Here is a 15,900-nt window from a genome sequence, read left to right on the forward strand (position 1 = left end):
TGTTGTTTAAAATTTTATTTGCTAATTTTATTTGACCATGCCGGGTCTTAGCTGTAGCGGGCAGGATCTTTGAGTTATGATCTTGCAGCATTATGAACCCTTAGTTGCGCCATGTGAGATCTTGTTCCTCAGCCGGAAATAGAACCCAGGCCTCCAGTACTGGGAGCATGGAGTCTTAGGCACTGGACCACCAAGAAAATCCCTAAGTCCTCTTTATTAACTGTACCTTATCAGAGATTTTTCAAGGTAAAGAACTGTGACAGAAGGGGGGTGGGGAACCTGGGAAAGTGACATACGCACAATACAGTGTTCTTTTGTGAACAGTGACACAGTAGAGAGCCACAGCTAACATCACTGTTCTGGCGGTGGGGGGTAATTATACAGCAGACTTGGCTTCTCTGCAAAGGAAGAAATTCCAGCTGCACTGGAACCCTTTTGAGAGCTATGTTTTCGTAGGTTCTGTATGTTTGTATAATAAATGTTCATTAGCACAATCCAAAGACTTTATTAAACAGATATTATAAGAAAGGCTTTTTTCAAACTCAGAAAAGGGGAGAACACTTTCAAAGTCCAAGATATTAAAAAGCAAAACCAATCAAAGAATCAAGTGCTGTTTATTCACGTACCTGTTTATTAGATGTTTGAACTAGGCAATAACTGACTTGCTCACTAAATGCTTCATAGAGATCTATATTCTACCAGGTCACTTCCATCTGCTCCTCGGAAAACACCTGGAGTTCTCAAATATAGTACAAATGAGTCTGAGACTGAGAAAAACGGTTAGGTATTCAAGGTAGTTCCGCTAGTTAGTCACCGAAAGCCTGTGAGGACTGAATATGGGTAAGGCTCCCTATTTAAGAGAAGAGCCGAGAACAGTGAAAGGTAGTGAACTCTGCCAAGTGCGGAGAGGCAGGCGCCCTGCCATTGCAGGTGATGCCCGGGGGCCCCTCCACCCCAGAAGTCACCTAAGGCCGAATGTCAAGCCCAGGGCACCGACTTTCTCCAAAGCCAGACTCGACTGACCATAACCTGAAACAACGCAGTTTTGGCTCTTTTCCCAGTTGGGACAATGTGTGATGGAAGTTATCAGTCGACAGTTTCCTTAGAAAAGAAAACTGAGATGTCCTTGACGTGGAAAGCCAACAAAGACACAAAAAGCCGCCGACGGAAAAGAACCAGCAGCTTCCAGCTGTGAGCTCTCAGAAGGCAAGGGCACAACAGGCCTTTATTTTCCTGTGGAAACATCGCTGGCCACCGTAACCGGCACGGGGAACAGGAGCGAGGCCGCGCCCCTGCAGCTCTGCCAGGGAAGCAGCACCGCGCGTCCGCCGGGCACGTGCCCGCGGAGACGGCCAGGTTCCCGGCTCGCGCTCCCCGGGCCCGTCGCCGGTCGCCGCGCGCCCACTCGCTCCCGCGAGCCCTGGCCTGGCCCGTTGCGCATGCGCGCGGCTCGCTCCTCGCCACTCACGCGCTTCGACCCCGCCCCGGCCGCTGCGCGCGGCCCGCTTCCGCCACGCCCGCCATGGCGGCCGCCGCGGCCCGCCCCTGGCCCCGCCTCCCGGGACGCCGCGCAGGTCACCTGACGCGGCTGCGGGCTAAGGAGACACAAGAGAAGTCGCTGTCGCCACCGTCGGAGCTGTCGCCGCCTCCGCCGCCGCCTGGACCCTCCAACTCGCCGCCCCCACCCAGCGTGCAGCGCCATGCCGTCCGAGAAAACCTTCAAACAGCGCCGAACCTTCGGTGGGTGCCGCGGGCCGGACGCTGTCTGAGGGCCGGCGGGGGCTTCGGGGCCGAGGCAGCGGGGCCCGGCCGAGCTGAGGGGCTCCGGAGAGGGCGGACGGGCGGAGGGCTACGGGGCCGAGGGGCCGAGGCGAGCTGAGGCGGGGGCTGCGGGAAGGCCGGGCCCGGGCGGCCGAGGGAGTCGAGGCAGGGAGCCTGACGGGCCGAGGGCCGCCGGGCCTGGGGGTCTGAGGGGCCGAGGGCGCGCTGGCTGGGAGCTGCTGAATCACCTTTCGGCCCGGGCGGCCGGCGGGCTGTGAGCTCGGGGCCGTCAGCGCTCCAGCCGCGGGGTGTTCGGGCCCTCCGACAAGACGAGCGCTAGTGGCGCGGGGGTGCAGTCCTTGTGGGGGAGTCTGGCCGGGCGCCGGGCCGGATTCTCAGAGGTGGTGGCACCGCGGGTGCACGTCTAGGTCACACATGGTCCCTTCAGACGTAAGTACCTCCACGGAGAGGGGTCCTCATGCCCGCCCCTTCCCCTGCAGCCCGCGTGGCTGCTACGTCTTGGTCCTATTTGTGGCACAAGCGCGAGGGTGGGTGGCTGTTCTTCTCACTGGCTAGCGACAGCATTCTTTGACCCCAGCAGCAAATCCGTTCTCTCCCAGTTCGGGCTGGACTCCCTACTTAGCATGCTGGTGTTTGGTGGAAACCGAAAGTAACACCATCACAGTACTTAGTCCTGCACAAAACCGATGGGGAGGAAGTGATCGGTGCTCCTTTTAAAGCAAGACAGTGCTGCAGTAACAGCGTGGCCTCCGTGTATATCCCCTGTGTAGGGCTTGTTTGTTTATCTCAGGCCAGGTGGAGTAGGGCGGGACCAGCGTTCCTTCCGGTCTTAATCTTCTTTAGGATCTTGAGCAATAACTCTGCTGTCTACTTTGGTCTAGTTTCCTGGAGTCTGGAAAAGAGACAAGCGTTCATTTGAACCTGGATATGGTTTTGTAGATCTCATTATCGATAATTATTTCCCGTGCCTGAGAAACTCCAAAAAATGAAATTCATGTTGATCTGAAGAGCATATCCTTTCAGCCTGTTGAAGCAGTTGGCTGGTTAGCAAGATTTAGAGGTGTCTTTTTTTAAAATAAATTTTGTCTATAGTGACCTTTGTGAACTAAAATATTCGTGAATATTAGTTTTTGTGCATCCCTGGGAGCAGATTTGGAGCGGATTTGCCGTTGTACCTGGCTTCTGTCCTTACTGACTGGCATTAAAAGTTAACTGGGGGCGTTTGTATGGGAAAGATGCCCGTTTTCTCATGACCCCGATACTATAGTTAACTTTCTTTTTGCTTAGAGTACTTTTAGGTTATCTAGAAAAATCCACGAAGAAGAGTAGGTAGTAAGAGTAGGAAAAGTGAGGAATAATGAGAATAAAAGTGGAAATAAATGACAATAAAATAATGAATTAGAAGGAATTCACCTGGTGCCTGTGGCCCTGAGGATAAGCCAGCAGGAATGCCTTAGTTTTTCTCCATTTGTGTATGTTGCATATACTGTATCTGTGGGCTTTCCGCTTTGTTCACCTTTATTTACTATCAGTCCTTTTTTTTTCTCCCTTATCTCCTGACTCTTGATTCGTTTTGGGGTTTTTTTGGTACTCTTATTGAGAAATGACATTCATTACTGTGTAAATTTAAGGTATTCAGCATGATGACTTGGTTTACGTATCTTATGCAATGACGACTACAGTAGGTTCAACTAACATCAATAAAAAAGGTATATTTTCTCCTTGTTATAAAAACTAGTATTACCCTCTCTTTTTTTTTTAAAGGGCTTAAAAGTCATTTTGCAGAAGAATATATCATTTAATGGCTATTGCCTTTCCTTGCTATTGATCATGATAATCAGCACTGATAATTTTTTTGTAGCACAGTAAATGAGTCAAATCAGTTCTTTGGAGATACCTTTTTGTAGAACCTAAGACCAGCCCCAGTTAGCTTGAGCAATAAGTACTCTTCCCAAGTGAGTGAGTTGGGTTAATTAAAAATTGAGTATAGCTCTGATAGGAAATATTCTACCAGGGTTGAATCTTAGAGCTCACCCAAAACAACTACTTCCTTTTGTAGCCAAGGAAACTGGGTGGGGCCCTGAGAGGTGGAGATCATGGTCCGCCTAGTGGCAAAGTCTAGACTTGCCCTTCAGCCCTTCGGGGAAGAGTTCTTCCCATCCTCCAGGAGGCAGCCAGTACGTGAAGTGGGCTAGCACTGAGTCAAGAGGCAGTGGTGTGCCCTGACAAATATTTTGAATAATTTTGTGAACTTTAAAGTTACACTTGAGCAAATATTTTTGGATTCCGTTTTCTCAAATGTCATAATTTCACTCTATTTTCTTTTGGGTTGCCCTAGTTTAATAACAGGTCTGTTCTCCTAGACATAATCTGCTGAGATTCAATGTTAAATCTAGATCTTAAACTTCACCATCAATAACAAAATGGGTCTGCGTTGTCTCAGAAGTTGATGTGGTAGTCTAGAATAAATAACCCCAATTCCTCTTAACAGGTAGACTGAAGAGTGAGGTTTATGCCAACACCTAGATAACACTCCCTGAGCTTAAGCTATGTCACTCCTGGATGGGTGGGATTTTACATTGTTTATTTCTAGGCATATTGGGGGAAATATTTATTATGCTTCCATTTCACCTTTGTACAAGCCTGAGACCTGGGGGAATACAGAAGTGACTGAAGCCAGGGGCAGTCTGTTGAGAAAGGCAAATGATAAACAGATCATAACAGCGCTAAGAAAGTAACTGAGTGAAAGAAGTGTTCTTTTATGCCGTTGATCAGTGGTGTTGATAATGCTTTTGTTAAATATACTGCTGGCCTCTGAAAACAGCCTTCTACTCAAAGAGGCTTGAGCATATACCATATTTATATTTAATTACTCCAGGCTTACCACTGGATTTTCATTGCAGCTGGCCAGGACGCTAATGATATTCCTCTAGAATTTTGGTACTATTCTTGTCATCTTAAGGAAGTCACTTGTCTTCCTCAGTTGTCCCACCTTTAATGAAAATGATCATTTTTGCCTTCCTTTTTGGACCATATTTTGGGGATGAATCAAGATAAAGCTTTGACACTATAGTTTGAAGCCCCACATTTAGAGCCCTTTTGCTTTTCCCTTCTCCACTTAACCATAATAAACCTGTTCTCCTTATATAAAAAATCTTTCATCCTTAAGCCTGAGTGATTCCTTTTTAGTTCAGTCCACTTGTGTCCGACTCTTTGCAAACCCATGAACTGCAGGACACCAGGCTTCCCTGTCCATCACCAACTCTTAAAGCTTGTTCAAACTCATGTCCATCTAGTTGGTGATGCCATGTGATTCCTTTTACCTTCAGTTTATTTGGGTAAACTTTTAAATGTGAAACATCTCAGGGTATGTGAAACTTATTATTTATTGGCTGCAGTGATGTAAATAAACTATGATTTCCCTTTGCTTGTGAAATCTACTCTGACAAGGTAAAGATTTAAGAGGGCTGGTAGTGGAGTATAGGTGGTTCAGCATCTTTTCTGGGATAAAACATAAGGACAGCTGAGAGAAGTGATGCAATACCAGCGACACCCCAGAAACAGAGAGGAGCTCAAAGGATGATGTAAAGAAAAACTCCACCTTTATGTCTCTTCTGCTTGACAGTACTGTCCTGAACACTGTGGCTCACTTTGTGTGTGTATAACTCACTTCTGACACCAGACATAAGTATTTTTCCAAACATCAAGCAATTCAGCTCATTGTCCTGTTTAACTCAGTTGTGACACTACCTGGTGAAAGCCTCAGATCCAACAGGTTAAGGGTTCTATCCTGCCTGACCCCTCCCCCCATCAAAGGCTAATTGCAAGTGCTCTAATTAGTTATAAATCAGTTTTCCAAGACCACTTTGTGTTTGACTAAATTGCTAGAGTGGCTCACAGTATTTTAATTACTAGATTATCAGATTATCATTAGGTTTATACAAAAGTAATTGCAGGTTTGGACCCTGAATTTTAAATCTTTATAGCTTAACACATCCTTATGACATAAACACATCCTTATTAATCAAAATAGAAAGCATTACAATCAATACATTTTTGCCAACGAGAAATAAGTTTATTCCTGTAGTATAAAAATCCGTCCTTCAGGATTCAGGGAACTCTTGGAAAGCATTTTCTGCCTCCTGCTGGTTGTGGAAATGTTTTCCCTCCAAAAAGTTGTCAAGATGCTTGAAGAAGTGGTAGTTGGTTGGCGAGAGGTCAGGTGAATATGGCGGATGAGGCAAAACTTTGTAGCCCAATTCATTCAACTTCTGAAGCATGGATTGTGCAACTTGCAGTTGGGTGTTGTCATAGAGAATTGGCCCCATTCTGTTGATCAATACCTGCAGCAGTCGTTGCAGTTTCCAGTGCATTTCATCAATTTGCTGAGCATAGTTTTCAGATGTAATGATTTCACTGGGATTCAGAACAGCAATGGATCAGATGGGCAGCAGGCCATCAAAGTGACTGACCTTCCCAAAGTTTGACTGTGGGGAGTGCTTTGGAGCTTCTTCCTCCTCGAGAAGGAAATGGCAACCCAGTCTAGTACTCTTGCCTGGAAAATCTCATGGATAGAGGAGCCTGGTGGGCTGCAGTCCATGGGGTCGCAAAGAGTTGGGCACAACTGAGCGACTAACACACCTGGAGCTTCTTCTTGGTCCAGCCACTGAGCTGGTAGTCAGTCACTGGTTGTCATATAAAATCCACTTTTTGTCACTCGTCACAATGCAGTCAAGAAATGCTTCTTTGTTTTTGCATAGAATAAGAGAAGACAATACTTTAGAATGATGATTTTTTTTATTTTCAGTCTGCTAACTCAACATTCAAAAAACTAAGCTCATAGCATCCACTTCTGTCACTTCATGGCAGATAGATGGGGAAAAAGTGGAAACAGTGACTGACAGATTTTATTTTCCTGGGCTCCAAAATCACTGCGGATGCCCACTGCAGCCATGAAATTAAAAGACACTTGCTCCTTAGAAGAAAAAGCTGTGATCAACCTAGACAGCATATTAAAAGGCAGATATCACTTTGCCGGCAAAGGTCCATATAGTCAAAGCTGTGGTTTTCCAGTGGTCATGTGTGGATGTGAGAGTTGGACCATAAAAAAGGCTGAGCATGGAAGGATTGATGCTTTTGAACTGTGGTGCCAGAGAAGACTCTTGAGAGTGCCTTAGACAGCAAGGCGATCAAACCAGTCAATCCTAAAGGAAATCAACCCTGAATATATTCACTGGAAGGACTGATGCTGAAGCTTTAATACTTTGTCCATGATGCGAAGAGCTGACGCATTGGAAAAGACCCTGATGCTGGGAGCGATTGACGGCAGCAGGAGAAGGGGATGACAGGATGAGATGGTTGGATGGCATCACCGGCTCAACGGACATGAATTTGAGCAAACTCCCGCAGAAGGGAAGGACAGGAAAGCCTGGTGTGCTAAAGTCCATGGGGTCAGAAAGAGTCAGACACGACTTAGCAACTAAACAACGTGAGGCACCCACTTACTGAGCTTTTCACCTTTACAGTTTGCTTCAAATGCTGAAGGACCATAGAATGGTTGACGTTGAGTTCTTTGGCAATTTCTCTTGCAACTTCAGTGATCCTTCAATTGGTCATTGTCAACCTCTGATGCCTGGCCACTACAATCTTCATCTTCAAGGCTTTCATCTCCTTGGCAAAACTTCTTTGAACCACCAAAGCACTGTACATTTGTTAGCAGTTGGGCCAAATGTGTTGTTGATGCTGCAAGTTGTCTCTGATGTTTTATGACCCATTTTGAACTCATTAAAAAATTGCTCAGATTTGCTTTTTGTACATCATTTCTATAGTCTGAAATAGATATAAAATAATGGCAACCCACTCCAGCGTTCTTGCCTGGAAAATCCCAGGGACGGGAGAACCTGGTTGGCTGCTGCCTATGGGGTCGCACAGAGTCGGACATGACTGAAGCAACTTAGCAGCAGCAGTAGCAATGCTATTAGCAAAAAAACAAAGTGAGAAATGCACATTAAAATGATATATAGCATAACCACATTTATTTCAGAATGTATTCCAGTATCAAATGGTGAAGTTCAACAGTGCAAAACAGCAATTACTTTTGCACCAACCTAATATGAAGGCTATGAAAGCCTGCCAGGGAACAGCTGAAGGAAGAGATGCATGGGTAAGGAAGAGTGCTGAACACAGGAGTTTCTGTCTCCTTGGAGTTTGGTAATTGCACTCTCCTGCCACCCAGAAGCTCTCCAAACCATTTGTATTAATAAATAAATTTGATCACTTTTTAGATTCTACATGTAAGTGATATCATATGATACTTGTTTTTCCTCTGACTTACTCAATATGATAATCTCTAGATCCATCCATGTTGTTGCAAGTGACATTATTTCATTTGAATAGCAGAGCATTTATTAACCATTTACTATGTGCAGATATTTGCAAGGGGTGTACCAGTGATCTCATCGAATCTTTAATTTTTCATTATGATTTATTATAGGATATTAAATGTAGTTCCCTAACTATAAAATAGGACCTTGTTTATGCATTCTTTATGTAGTAGTTTGCATCTGCTGACACCAAACTCCCAATCTAACACTCCCCCTCCTCCCTGCCGTTTGGCAAGCACAAGTCCATTCTGTATGTGTTTCAACCTATTTCTATTTCATAGATAAGTTCATTTGTGTCATATTTTAGGTTTCACATATTAGTGATATCATATGTTTGTCTTTTCTCTTTGTGTAGTATGATAATCTCTCGGTCTATCTATGTGGCTGTAGATGGCATTATTTCATACTTCCTTTTGGCTGAATAATACTCCGTTGTATGTATGTACCACATCTTTATCCATTCCTCTGGTGATAGACATTTAGGTTGCTTTTCTGTCTGGTCTGTCATGAATAGTGCTGCTGTGAACATTGGGGTGCATGTATCTTTTCAAATTAGTTTTCTTTAGATATATATACGCTCAGGAGTGGGATTGCAGGGTCATATGGTAGTTCTGATGCCGGGAGCCAGCGTGAGGAATTCCACCCGTGACAAGGTCATGCGGCAGAGCTCTGATGGCAAGGCTAATCAGACCTCAGATTTTCCCCCTGGAATTTCCTGAGCATCCACCCCCCCCAAAATAAGAATCTGCCTGCTTTTCCACTCTTCTGATATTCTCTGGAAAAAGTCAATTCAGGGCTTTAGTCTTCTGCATTTGAAAGTGTTTCAATCCGAAAACCCCTCTGATGGCTTTCTAGCAGGGCTCGTACAGCTGCGCATGTGATTGTTTGAGGCCTGACCACAGGAGGCACAGGAAGCTTAAAACATCCTAGGAATGTAGGGGCTTCCGAGGAGTCAAAGTCACTAGAATAGGACTGATTAAAGGTTTCATTTGTTGAGCCAATACTTGCTGCCAGATTTTCATATCCTTTATTTTTAGATATAGTTGGTATATAGAAAAACAAGTAGACCTGGTATTAGCAACATTAGATCTTTGAGTTAAGCACCTTCTTTGTTACAACCCACTGCGCCTTTGTTCTATAGAGATGTAACTTTAGTGCTTTAAGGAGATGCAGATTAAAGAAAAACACTTAGGGGAAACGAAATTAACATTCATTAAGGAAGAGAGCCAAAAAGTGTTAACAAGCCTCTTGGCCAGAAGATAATGTAAATCACCTGAGACCTTTTGTATACAAAAAGATATACAGAAAGAGTCTGGGCTGCTAACGCTACATAATTTTGTATTACCCATTGATCTCTATGTATAATCAAAAGTATAAAAGGCCTTGAAGGACAATAGAAGGGGAGCCAGTCACTGGACTGGTTTCCCCCATGTCTCCTGTTTAATTTCAGGCTGAATTCCCATCTGGGGCGTCGAGGCTCACTGTGTCTACTTACTTGTCCTGGCTTTTAAGATTCCTAAGAGAGAGGGCCCAAGGCGGGGCGCTCTCCGATATTCAAACGGGCGCTGGCGGCCTAACGTAGATGGTGCAAGCTCCTTGTCTGGAACTTTATTGGTTTTCCACGTAACCCAAGTTAATCAGCCTCTTCTCTCCACTTAATCTTCCTACTACACTATTTCTTCCTAATCTAATCTTATATTAATAAAAAAAAATAAGTTTTCCTCACCGACGCTGTCCACCCTTCGAATTCCCTGGATCCACCGGGACTGGACCCCGGCATTCTGCTTTTTGTTTTTTTGAGGCACTCCTTACTGTTTTCCATTGTGGCTGCACCAGCTTACATTCCCTCCAACAGTAGTGGGGTTCCCTTTTCTCCACACCCTCTCCAGCATTCATTTGTAGGCTTTTTAATGATGGCCATTCTGATCGGTGTAGATGATAAATCATTGTAGTTTTGATATATGATAATTATTAGTTATGTTGAGCATCTTTTTGTGTGCCTGTTGGATGTCTGTGTAGAAATGTCTGTGTAGGTCTTCTGCTTGTTTTTTAATTGGATTGTTTGTTTTGTTGTTGAGTTGTATGAACTGTTTGTATATTTTGGAAATTAAGCCCTTGTCAGCTGCATCATTTGCAGATATTTTTCTCCCCCTCTGTAGGTTATCTTTTTGTTACTTTAAATGTTTCCTTTGCTGTGCAAACGCTTGTAAGTTTGATTAGGTCCTGTTTGTTTAGTTTTGCTTTTACTTTTATTGCCTTGGGAGACTAAGAAAACACTGTGAAGATTTATGTCAGGGAATGTTTTACCTATATTGTCTTCTAGGAGTTTTATGGGGTCCTCTCTTACATTTAGGTCTTTAAACCATTTTGAGTTTATTTTTGTGAATAGTAAGAGTGTGTTCTAACTTCACTGATTTACATATAGCTGTCCAGATTTTCCAGTACCACTTGCTGAAGAGACATTTTTCCATTGTATGTTCTTGCCTTCTTTGTCAAAGATTAATTGACTGTAGCTGTGTGGATTTATTTCTGGGTGCTCTGTTCTGTTCCACTCATCCATATGTCTGTTTTTGTTCGACTAACACAGTTTTGATTACCATAGCTTTGTAGAATTGTCTGAAGTGTGGAAGGTTATTCCTCTTGCTTTGTTCTTTTTCTTAAGGATTGCTTTGGCAATTCTGGGTCTTCTATGGTTCTATATAGATTTTAGGATTATTTGGTCTAGTTCTGTGCAAGGGTAACTTGATAGGGATTACATTAAATCTGTAGATTGTGTAGTGTGGCTCCTTTAACAATATTCTTCCATTGCAAGAGCATGGGATGTATTTCCATTTCTTTGAATCAACATTAATTTTATTAATGTTTTATAGCTCTCAGTGTATAAGTGATTAACCTCTTCGGTCAGGTTTATTCCGAAGTTTCATTTTGTTTTTGATGCAGCTTTAAAAGATGAACATATATATATATATATATATATATATATATATATTTTACATTACCTTACTGATAGTTCATTGTTAATGTAGAGAAATGCAACCAATCTCTGTATGTTAATCTTGCATACTAACCTTTGCGAGATATGAGGTGTTCGTGTTTGGTTTCTCTCAGTTCTAGGGAGGATGTTTTTACTGCTTTGCTCTGCCACAGCTAAGGATAGGTGGGTTCAGATATGGAAGTCTACCAGTGCCGAAAATAAGTTGGATTTTTGGCCCTTAATAATGCTGGTGTTTCTTCTTTTCTTTGCAGAACAAAGAGTAGAAGATGTCCGACTTATCCGAGAGCAGCATCCTACCAAAATCCCGGTAGGCCATTTCTGTTGCAGTTATTGTTAATGTACACACAGAAGGGAGCACTGCTTCAGTAGTCTTCTCCATGTGACTGCCTGATGGGCTTCTGCAGGAATCTACACCCATGCGACCAGTGTGTTCGTTTAGTGACCTGGAATGGAGGCATCCTCATCTGCAGTGTAATCGGATCACTGTTTGCTCCCAAGTCTGAGTCTGCTGCCTTAATGTTACACACTTCACAAGCCACGTAAATTTTACTTGGTAGAGAAGGGATAAGGGGGCTAGATCTGTTGATACTTCATCAAAGAAGGGTGGTGTCCACCCTCTTCTGAAGGAAGCAGAGACTACAACTGTGGGAGAATCAGTATCTCTCAAGACTTAACTGTGACTGTACAGTCCAGGCTGCCCGACTTGGCCCCAGAGAAAGAAGACTTCTTATGTTCGGTTTCTTTGCAGGAGATGGGGGAAAAGATGCTGCTCCTGTAGTGTCAGGGCCTACATGTGCTGTGCCCTGGGTCCTTTGGTGGTGGACCTTAAATAGGTTTCTGTTGTGACACTAGGTCTAGAGAGAAATGGTCAAGGAGCTTTTGGCTTCAGACAGAGGATGAATTGTGGCCCTAGGTTCAGGGTTACTAAGTGATCTTGGGCTAATTACTAAAATTCTGAGAGCAGCTGCTGTATCTTCATCTGTAAAATGGGAAGAGAATCCCATCCCACGTGGCTGGGAAGATGTGCATAATTCTGGGGACATGACTGTCACCTCTTACAGACTGCATCCACTGCTGACTTCTGCAGAAGCTTCCATAGTTGGCTTTCTGATTGATCATTTCATACCAAAGTGAGGGAAGAGAAGATGGGAAGATCTGGGATTAGGGTTGTGAAGTAGACAGAGGAGACAACAGGAAGGGTCTGCTCAGCAGGGCAGGAATGTAGGATTCTGTACTTAAACGTATGTTTGCTATGTTTCTTAGACTGGTTGGAAATTTCAGTCTGTCTTCACGCTTAGGCCTACATATGACCTGGGCATGAGGTTTCTGGGTAATTTCCCTAATTTTAAGGTTTTTCTTCACTTTTGAGTACCTGTTGTGTCTGTTTGCTAGCAGGTACTTGTCAGTCATTGGAATCAAAATAACCAGCCCAACAGTCCACCAGTATTGTTCCATAACCTTCTTTTGAAATATGAATGTTTACATACATTTTCAGTCATCTTTTTGCTAGTACTTTCAGGTTTCTTGCAGAAGTCATATTCATACTTGCAGATACCATGTTTTAAACATACTTCATAGATCAAGAAACCCACTCCAGTGTTCTTGCCTGGAGACTCACAGGGACAAGGGAGCCTGGTGGGCTTTCTGTGGGGTCACACAGAGTTGGACACGACTGAAGTGACTTAGCAGCAGCAGCAGCAACATAGATAAAGAAAGCTATTGATCTTGCCAGGGAAGGTGACGACATCTTGGCTTGCCTTACAGAACCTCATCTCATGTAAGCCCCATACAGTGGAACAGCATATACATGAGCATTTAAACTCTCCTAAAGATTTCCCATTCCTGCCTTAACAACTTCTCCTTGTTATAACAGCAGGCTAAAGAATTGCTCTACATGGGGAAGGCTATCCATGGTACTCAGTAAATAGGTAATACTAAGGCTCATGGGCAGTCACTGGTCTGCAGTCATAGCTTATATAATGTGGCTTACCACTAAAAAATTCTTTTCCTTTATAGGAAGGAAGTATGGCAAGAAGCTAGTGGATTTAAGTTGTAATGTGGAACTATTTTGGATCACTGCATAGTTCAAGATTCTTTTAAAACTCATTTTTTAAAAAAGCAAAGATATCTTATCAAAATGACAATCTCTGAGAAGGCTGCAAAAAAAATTGTCTCAGCTAATCGTGGTCTCTAGTTGTCAGATATTTACTTAGCATTTGAGTCTATTACCATAGTTAAGATCTTAAAGTTTTGTTAAAACTCTCGTCATGTCTGGAATTGGTGTAGACAGAGATCATTAAAGCTGGTACCCAGCATCTCTGTTCTTTTAAGGCTTGGGGTCTTTTTCTGACTAGGTAGTGTATTTTCATAGTTCCAAATAACAGAAGGCACAGCAAGCTTTCCCCTGGTGGCTGCCCTGCCCCGTATTCCATAAGGAACAAGTGTGCTTTTGTAAACCCTGTTTTGGCATGTGCCAGTTACAACAAAGGAAGTATTTTAACTACTTTTCATTATTAATGGCTATTTTAAAAACCACTTTTGTGGCTTCCTTTCTAGGTAATAATAGAACGATACAAAGGTGAGAAACAGCTTCCTGTCCTGGATAAAACAAAGTTCCTGGTGCCTGATCATGTCAACATGAGTGAGCTCATCAAGATAATAAGGTATTTAATAATCTTTTAAACATTTCTTTGGGTAACTTCTCATTCTTTAACAGGCTTACAGATAAATCTGCCATCTAGTTCTGATAAAAATATATGCAACTAAATAAAACTATAAGGTGTTTCATTTCTGAGTCTTTAGATTTCTTACCTGCTGAATCTCAAGTCCCTTCTGATTGTTTCATCCTGACTTCCATGTAGATACTACGTGGGCTCAGTAGTTTGGTGCATGGGCTTAATTAGTTGCTACCACAAAGCATGTGGAATCTTCCCAGACCAGGGATTCAACCTTTTTCCCCTGCATTAACAGATTCTTATCCATTGCACCACCAGGCAAGTCCAGCATACTAGTTTACAACTGGCTTAAGTAATGTAGTAAGAATCATCTATCAAGGATACGTTAATACGTATCATGCATATAGTCATAGAAAACATTTTGTGCTTTGTGAGAAGAAATTCACATCATCAGTTAAGTCATATTGCATTTTGCCAGGAGCAACATTAGCAAAATCTTTATACTTTTATGGGATTCCCTGGTGGCTCAGACAGTAAAGCGTCTGCCCACAATGTGGGAGACCCGGGTTCGATCCCTAGGTTGGGAAGATCCCCTGGAGAAGGAAATGGCAACCCACTCCAGTACTCTTGCCTAGAAAATTCCATGGATAGAGGAGCCTGGTGGGCTAGTCCATGGTGTCGCAAAGGTCAGACACAACTGAGTGACTTCGCTTTCACTTAACTTTATACTTTTATACTAATCCAATGTGGGTGATATTTTGTACATTCTCCCTGTGTACTGATGTATCAATATTTCTTCACATTTTCTTTCAACAGAAGGCGCTTACAGCTCAATGCTAATCAAGCCTTCTTCCTGTTAGTGAATGGACATAGCATGGTGAGTGTGTCCACTCCGATTTGTGAAGTGTATGAAAGCGAGAAGGATGAAGATGGATTCCTGTATATGGTATACGCCTCTCAGGAGACTTTTGGAATCAAATTATCTGTGTAAGACTAAAAGAAAAATGCGTCTGTTACAGAATTTTTTAAACCCTTACCAAGGAATAAAAAAGGGATGTTACCAACTGAGGTTGATCAGTTCATCTAATCACCGATCATCAAAACAGTAGTTTCCTGCCTAGGAGATTTAGGAAGTTGTTTTTTTTGTACTTCAAGCAGAAAAACTGAGCTCCAAGTGAGCACATTCAGCTTTGGGAAACTTTATTATTTAACCTAGGCTATCTTGTTTTTTAAATTTAATGTTTAAAAATAAAATACTTTGCATTATAAGTTGCCACTAAAATAGACCTTCAAGTTAATGTTTTTTTTTTCCCCAAAAGAAACTTGCAGTTTTGAGCATTCAGCGAGACATTGTCTTCTCTAGGTTCATAGAAGCTGCCAACTTCTATGGAAGGGTTTGCAGTCAACTGGAGGACGCTCCTTTAGAGGATCTTAAGTATATGTTGTCAGGTGTAGCCACCCACCCCCAGTGCATTTGCCATAATAGTTGGCAAAAAGCAGGGTGAATGGGAGTGTACAGGAAATAAGGAAACCATGCTGCTGTCCAGGGTCCCCACTTGCTAGGAAGTGTGTTTCAAGTTAGCACTCTCGTTCCAGAGTTCTCATTTGGTTTGTTCTCTAGAAAGTAACACAGAAGAACACCACTGCTCAATAGGAACCTTGAATAATTTATAATTTTGGTCAAGTTTCTCAGAAGGCCTAGAGAAAGACATTTTTTGTTTTGAATATTCTCTTAAGAGCTCAGAATGGTGCCTGCTTTGATAAACAAGCAGTTACATGGGCTTCATTCTTTGGGACAAAGGTAGGAAACTGCAGGATACTGAAACTAAAAGCATTGAAATTCAGATGCGTGTCTTCTGCCTTTTGGCTTGTAGCTGTAGATGATCCATGTTTTATGTTGTGTGTGACTAAAATCTGTTATTAAAACATTTTTAAGAGTATTTCAGTTGTGACTGTTAGGTCAGGCAGTCATCAGAGCACTCCCACTCCATGTGCATGTCACTTTTGAAAATAGCAAAAGGAAACATTCTTCACAGATATTAATGTCAAACGTTAAACATTTTTG

General features: G+C 42.9%; 1 protein-coding gene across 1 annotated transcript; it reads left to right on the forward strand.

Annotated features, from left to right (window-relative positions):
• Window positions 1-1,587: 1,587 nt before the first annotated feature.
• MAP1LC3B (microtubule associated protein 1 light chain 3 beta) lies at window positions 1,588-14,899 on the forward strand. Its single transcript, XM_052655487.1, has 4 exons — window positions 1,588-1,740; window positions 11,412-11,467; window positions 13,717-13,823; window positions 14,652-14,899. Exons 1-4 carry the CDS (start codon window positions 1,701-1,703, stop codon window positions 14,824-14,826), a joined length of 378 nt encoding a protein of 125 aa, XP_052511447.1. The 5' UTR covers window positions 1,588-1,700; the 3' UTR covers window positions 14,827-14,899.
• Window positions 14,900-15,900: the final 1,001 nt, after the last annotated feature.

Source organism: Budorcas taxicolor, chromosome 18 (genome assembly GCF_023091745.1).
Source record: "Budorcas taxicolor isolate Tak-1 chromosome 18, Takin1.1, whole genome shotgun sequence".
Taxonomy (NCBI): Eukaryota; Metazoa; Chordata; class Mammalia; order Artiodactyla; family Bovidae; genus Budorcas; species Budorcas taxicolor.

Excerpts from the sequence above, each read along its gene's own strand:
- MAP1LC3B (XM_052655487.1), top strand. The coding sequence starts at position 1,701 with ATGCCGTCCGAGAAAACCTTCAAACAGCGCCGAACCTTCG. Across the intron at positions 1,741-11,411 it reads CAAACAGCGCCGAACCTTCG|AACAAAGAGTAGAAGATGTC; the intron begins GTGGGTGCCGCG and ends TTTTCTTTGCAG. Across the intron at positions 13,824-14,651 it reads GAGCTCATCAAGATAATAAG|AAGGCGCTTACAGCTCAATG; the intron begins GTATTTAATAAT and ends TTCTTTCAACAG.